Genomic DNA, 6,883 nt, shown 5'->3' on the forward strand with positions numbered 1-6,883 from the left:
GATCCAACATAGGAAGAAGTCAGCAAGTGGGAAGATTTTTTGACAATGAAATGAATTAACTTTCCTTTTTTTAGCAGCCAACCACGTGGACTGGCGAGAAATCAACGGCTTACTTGGTATTGGCACCACTTCGCACCTTCTCACCGACTTTCATCCTCCAGACGTGCATCTTCCCAGTACCAACACGGTTTCGCTTGCCATCCATTTGCTCGTCCATGATCGAGGCCCGTGCTTGATCACAAGCACGACACGAGGATGTCTTTTCTTCCAGACTGGCACCCATTTTAAATCGATCGCCCCTTTGACTCAAATCTGGGCGCTCTACGAAACCTAACCCACCTACGCATAGAAGGTGGAGCGCATCCTTCGGTTTAGTCAGTTGCTAAGAGAGGGAAGGGCCTTGATTCTGGGCCATGTCTCTCCCTCGCAGGTGCTCGGAGGGCCAGTCTCAACGGGGACTCAACCGGTTCAAAAAGCAAAATTTCTAATACATATGCACAAGGATTATGAGCAGCTGACAGATGCCACCACTGCGTACGAGAGTTCCGAAAGTAACTGCATATGCCATTTGTACCAGTAATATGTCAATATTGTGTCAATCATCTCCCCAAATCTTAGCTAATTGCAAATGGAGAACCATAAGATACCATGAACACAGGGTGGAGGAATATAAGGCGAGGATCAAAGAAGAAGAAAAGAGGAGCCGCTGAAACGTAGTAAGACCCAACTCCAGGTCGAAACAAGCTCTCATGAAAACAGTCAAATGGCACGTCCAACACTTTCAGAAACAGGCAAGTTAATTAGGAAAAGAGAGAAAAAAAATTAATCACGAGTCAGACAAGGAAAACATCATAGCTTGTAAACATTCCCTCCCTGTCCACCACCGGATAATAAAAACAGAGTACATGCAGAGATCAATGCGTAAGAGAGGCTATCAAAAACATAACAATCACAAGAAGTCCAAGGATTGGAGAAGAAGAGAAAACAAAGGGGAAAAAAAGGGGAAAAAAGTAGGGGGAAGCGTGGGGAAATTTGCAGACAAGGATAAAAATTAGAAGAGAAGTGTTAAAAAAAGAAATCAAGGCAGATCTCCAAAGTCCACGGAGGATGGGTTGAAGTTAAACAACTTTTGCTGAGAGGCCTACACGCGGTGTCTCCTGCAGCTCCCCAGTGGCCTGTCGATCGGCGGCATTATTAAGACCACCACGTAAGTCATCGCATAGTGTTATTTTGTTGCTGTTTTTTGATGATTATGGGTCTGTCGTAGCGCGTCCATGGTGCGATGCGACAGGGTTCGACTCAAATGCTCAACCACCCTGATAGTCTGCCCTTGATAGTTCGTCGTTCCCTTCTTGATGACTTCGCCAGCATTCCCACACAATACATATATTATGGAAGTAAGGCGACAATACTGCTCCTCAGTAAATAAGATTATCGTACAACGGCGGGTGTTCGACCTATTGCTGCAAGATTATGTTGTGAAAATATCGAACAAGGACATGGCAAGACAGAGACAGGGTATCTTTGCTTTTTTTTCTTCGGAGTTGTCCGCATCTACCAGGCCCAGACCTTGAGCTGTAACGGGAATAAGATGTCAGTCCACTGCAATGTGACTTGATGAAGAACGACCCGCTTACCAGAGAATCCCAAGAGCCTGTGCACAGACTAATGCCGTCATTGCTGACTCCAAGACAACTGACCCGGTTCTCGTGACCGCTAAGAGAGCCAACCTTGTCGCCCCGGAGAACATCCCACACCTTGCACCAAGTCAGCCAAGTGTCCGTTTCGTCGCTGGGTTTAGCGATAAACATACCTTGCACTCAAAATCGTCATAACCAGCGAAGAGTAATCTTCCAGAGACGGAGAAGGCAACGGACGTGATGCCACACAATATTTGGTCGCTCTGAGGATTTTGGGTTAGATTAATTACTACTTCTACTGGTTTGAGATGGGGGTGGAATCGGCGTACCTGGTAAATGTTGAGTTCACGATCCGCGCGAATGTCGAAGAGACGGCAGGAAGTATCATCGGAGCCCGTGCCAAATGCATTTCCGTCGGGGAAGAATTGGATAGCATTGATGTCTGATTCGTGTCCAGCGAAAGTCTGAACGGCCTTTCCGGTACGAATATCCCAGAGCTTCGCGAAGGCATCGCAGCGCCTGAGACGAAGATGTTCTGGTTGGTAGGGTTAATGCTGATCGACATCACGTCGCCCAGGTGGTCGGCGAATTCAGTCACTTTCGAACCCGATTCAATATCCCATAGCATGCAAGTCATGTCTCCGGACGAGGTGATAATACGACGATCATTGATGAAGCGGCAGCAAGAAAGGTATCCCGAATGTCCGGACAGCTCGCGCGCAACACGGGTGGGACCTTCGCGGGAAGAAAGGTTGTAGATTGAGCAGATGTTGTCTAGACCACCACACGCAACGTAGTTTCCACTCGGGGCATAGGCGCAGGTCATGACCCACGATGACCTCAACGGGATTGCATGGACTTTGTTCGTAGTGTAGGCATCCCAAATGATGAGCTTTCCATCTTGCGAAGCAGAGACGAGATGGCGTCGGTCGGTCGACCAGTGCATAGCGTAGATCTTGGCGAGATGGCCCTTGAGCGTTCGACGGGGCTTCATTCCGATGCGAGGTAGAGTGTCGGTTTGGTTTTGCGCGACTTGACGGACTGCACAGCCAATGTCAGTATTTCAGGAGATCGCACCCAAGTCCCCGAATTTCGGGGGCCGCTCGTCACTCGCAGTGGAAACGGGATTTCATACGAGTGGTATCGGCCAGCTCATCCTTTCTGCGCTTGATCCTATCCTTCAAGCCTTCAGCTTCGCGCCGGGCCGCGGTGATCTTGGCCTGCATCTGCTCGCCGCTCATATCGGCTGCCATCTTAACGGAGCAAGCCCCTGGAGAGGGTGATAGTCAATTGATACAGGTGGGCGTGATCGGAATAGGAGAGGGAGACCGAGAAGACAGAAACAGTCGGAGGAGGAAGAAGAAGTCGACAGCGACGGAACGTTTGGGGAATATCCAGGGGACTGGGAGCGAGTGTAGAAGGATTCGGGGAGAGGGGACGCGGGAAGAGGGCGGTAGGTGAAAGCTGAAGGAAGAAGGGTGAGAGAGAGAGCGAAGAACGAAAGAGGGGGGTTTGATTGGATGTGGAGCGAGTCCGGCGGAAGCGACCGAGCGAAAAAGCAAGAAACTTTCGCCCGGGGATTTTTGGGCCTTGACTGCAGGGGGAACAAGAACCTGGAATGAAAGGAAATAAAGATAAAATTTTTGATTTGATTTGATTTGGTTTTTTTGGTTATTTTAACAGGAAAGGGAAAATCAGATGAGCAAACAAAAAAGGGGAGGTGCAACGGTCAGAGGTAAAGAAAAATTCAAATCAATTAAAATACGTCCAGGCATCTCAGATGACAAGTTGTTGGTTGTTAGCAATTGCAACCCCGAGCAGTAAGTAAATAGCACCATTAATCACCCGACGGTCCGCTCTTTGGCAAGGTAACACAGCAACTTGTCGGGTATACAATGATGAGCCTAGACATGGAGATCAAAACTACAATTCTTCTAATTCACTGGACGATCAAGTTCAAAACATGTTCGACCTAGAGACTTCTGCTGTGGTTACTTCTCGACGCGATCGATCCAACGGCTCAGCAGGAATAGAACAAAATGAAGAGAAATTCTCTTTATTTTTTTTTTAAAAAAATTAATTAATCAGATTGGAGCCTCCTAATGGAGATTGACAATACCATTTCCCATTTACCAGAGGCCTTGATTGGTCAGCCAACATGGGTACCACAGCTCCCAACTCCTAGGTAACTGTAGGTACCTGCTTTAGGGGGTTAAGTTTAAGGGGAGGCAGACCAGAGGCGGAACTCTTCCATCCTCCATCCCCAGTGGAGTCCTCACTATTTACACATGCCTGGTTGGCCATGGCGGTATTTCACATAGTGGAGGGGGGGGGGAAACTTAAAGACCGCGGAAAAGTTAGCAAAAGTGGACCAAAATCAGCATGAAAATAGTAGACGGTGGAGCATCAAATTGAGTGTGTACTTGGTAGGGGATTGCGAAATGATAACAATCAGATCGAAGGTCAGTCAAAACTACAAACAATGCCCGTAGTGAATCAGTCGGTTGTACTAAAAATCATATAATCAAACATGGTCTTGGTAGGTTTTATGCAGGCCAGAAAGTTTATAGCTATGGAGTCATCAGACTACTAGTGCTTTGAGTAAGTAGCCTCTTACTAGTTAACTAAGTAGTAGTCAAAAAAGCCTTTTCCGACTGGGGTCTATGTAACGTACGAGGCCCGGCACCATATAATCAATGAATCTCCTCCAACTTTGCGTTAATATATTTCCCATACTGTTGCCGCAGATAGGGACAAAGATGGATGTTATCTACTTCATTGAACCTTCTTATAGCGGTTTGCATAATCGGGTGCTCCGGGTAGTTGCAGCATGTACTCTGCAGGGTGGGAGGACATCCTAAAATTCAACGAGAATAAGGATCAACGTGTAATTGCAGATCCCGTAATGATTTGGGGGTAGCTGTCATATTTATGGTTGAAGCTGCCGGCTATACTCCGTATATGCAAGACGATTAACTGGGGTAATGTATGATTGCATATAGTATGTATGTATGTATGTACATACATCCAGTTCGAGTCACGACCTGATGCAGATGCCTTTAGCCTTGCATTCCCGGCTCGTGATACCCACAACCGTAGGTGAACAAAGGCACATACCAAATACCAACGGTTTTCATTTAAATTTGTTTTCAGTTGTACAGTCTCAGGGTCCTGCATGAATCACCATGCAGTAGGCTCTCCATATACTGGTTACTCGTATAGTACATTGACTATCGTTTACATCAATGCTGAGCTCGGAAAATAAAAGCGATCCATTGGGTTATTTCTCCATACGGGCCATGACACCCAACATACACAATGAGAACTGTTGACCGACTTCCCCTGTATCGGTCGTCGAAGGCAATACTACGTAGTAAGACACTCGAGGAGGTGAGATTGTACTCTGTAACAGCACTGTAAATACCGCGGGCCTAACCTACTGTCGATAAGGGATAATTGAACAAGGGGACGTGATTTGTGGATAATGCTGGTCAGTGTTCCCTGAAGTGGGGGGCTCTATCGCGGAAATTGGTCGGCATATCCAATGATCTAGTTGATTGAGACTTTGTTCCGAGTGGTCCGTGAGACTGTCCTCATCTCGAGCAATAGCTCCACTGCTAAGAACATAGCTCGGAGACCGTGCCTGACTAGGTTGGTCAACGCCCCTCTTCAGCGGAGGTCGTCATTACCTGTGATTAATAATACCATGGCGCTAGTTATGCTCCGTAGTGCAGAAAGGAGGATCATTTGTTTTTGCCCCAGATTGCTGCCCGGCACACTTAGCCATTCCTGCAGAATCCTTGTTGACTTCTGCACTCTTCCAAAATAGACCGATTCAATAGACAAGACACTTTCATCCAACCCATTTGTGATCCTATGATGACATATGCATGCCCGGCCCGGCTATGCCGGGTACTAGTGATGTTTCATTTTTCTGCCGGACAATCGAGGCGCAGCTGCCCGTGGCTGAACGGGTAAAGCCTAATTTAGCCTGTCCATCAGCTGTGCATTTCGAGGACAGCAACAGCACTGGTTTACAAAGTCAGTACAAAGAGGGCGTTGGAATAACCCTAAATCCTGCAGGCCACGGTATGAATGGATCATACTTAGCCCTCCTGTAGGAATGGCTCCGAATAGCGCTGATTCTTGGACGGCGGCTAGTTGTGGTCGCTTCCGCTGCGTTTTGCAGCCAGCGCTTGTTCAGTTTCTAATCATAGAACTGTAGGCTGTCTGTGCGTCCTGTTAGGTTATTGTTTTACTTGCTACTGGCTGTAATGTTGGTTCTTGCTGCCATACCTGATCCTGGTGGTAGTCGATGGAAGTCAGCGCCTTGACGGCTAAATTACTAGTTTAGGTTGCTCGCAAATGTCCAGAGTATGTTTGCAGAGACACGTGCGAATCTGGATGACATGCCCTATTGGTCAAGATCCAGAGTTCTTAGAAAATCATGGAGCTAGTATGGATTGACCATCAAAGACTAGAACGACAGGCAATAACGACCTTTTCCAGCGAACGAGGAGGCAGCCGGGTATTCGACACCGGTTTTCCAAACGACGCCATCATATCAGTACTACTCCGAAACCTTGATACCCCCAGCAGTGGGGACACCATATTGTGCAGACTCTTTCTGTTTTCCAGAGTACTCTGAGTTGGTCTTTGCTTGCTAGATCTACAAGACTCCACTCGTTCCGGAAATGGGGCATCATTACGGAGTAAACCCACCGGAGGGGCTGGAGGCTCATAAGCGAAGGAGCCTAGAAGAGAGGTAATTTCCTGAAAGCCCTTCCTTCTCCACAAGTAATATGCCGGTTGTACTCTGAGTAAGATTTTGTGCTTGTGGTATCGGGGAGTAGTTACTTTCAAAAGAGCCTTTTGTCGGTCCTATGGAATGCTATGAGTTATCCTGAGATTGGAGTGATATCCTATGAAATGGGACTTTCAAAGTGGCTTGAGTCAAGCTTTGTTCCTGGCTCCGATATTACCGCCTGAAGGGTGAGACTACCCACAATAGTTTATCCTGCACTATATTCGAGATTAAGCTCCGCATCAAGGCCTTGGAACTTCGGTCTTGGACGATAGAGGTTAAGTTGCGTGTAGATCTGAAAAAAGAACAAAGAAAAGTAAAGAAATAGAAGTGAGTCTGGTGCTCGAATTTGATCAGTACTCTTGGGTAGTTCCATTTGAGTTTCGGCGCACAAGCATATGCAGCTTGTAGTCGAGCTTGTAGTACGAGCTCCCAAAAC

General features: G+C 47.2%; 1 protein-coding gene across 1 annotated transcript; it reads right to left on the bottom strand.

The window, feature by feature from the left end:
* Positions 1-1,548: 1,548 nt before the first annotated feature.
* ANOM_008441 (WD40 repeat domain-containing protein) lies at positions 1,549-2,994 on the bottom strand. The gene is made up of 6 exons (XM_015553697.1): positions 2,776-2,994; positions 2,247-2,681; positions 1,970-2,175; positions 1,814-1,903; positions 1,638-1,757; positions 1,549-1,575 (listed from the first exon to the last, which is right to left on the bottom strand). Exons 1-6 carry the CDS (start codon positions 2,891-2,893, stop codon positions 1,555-1,557), a joined length of 990 nt encoding a protein of 329 aa, XP_015403677.1. The 5' UTR covers positions 2,894-2,994; the 3' UTR covers positions 1,549-1,554.
* Between the last annotated feature and the right edge of the window lie 3,889 nt (positions 2,995-6,883).

This window comes from Aspergillus nomiae, assembly GCF_001204775.2.
Source record: "Aspergillus nomiae NRRL 13137 chromosome Unknown contig00318, whole genome shotgun sequence".
In the NCBI taxonomy this organism is placed as follows: domain Eukaryota; kingdom Fungi; phylum Ascomycota; class Eurotiomycetes; order Eurotiales; family Aspergillaceae; genus Aspergillus; species Aspergillus nomiae.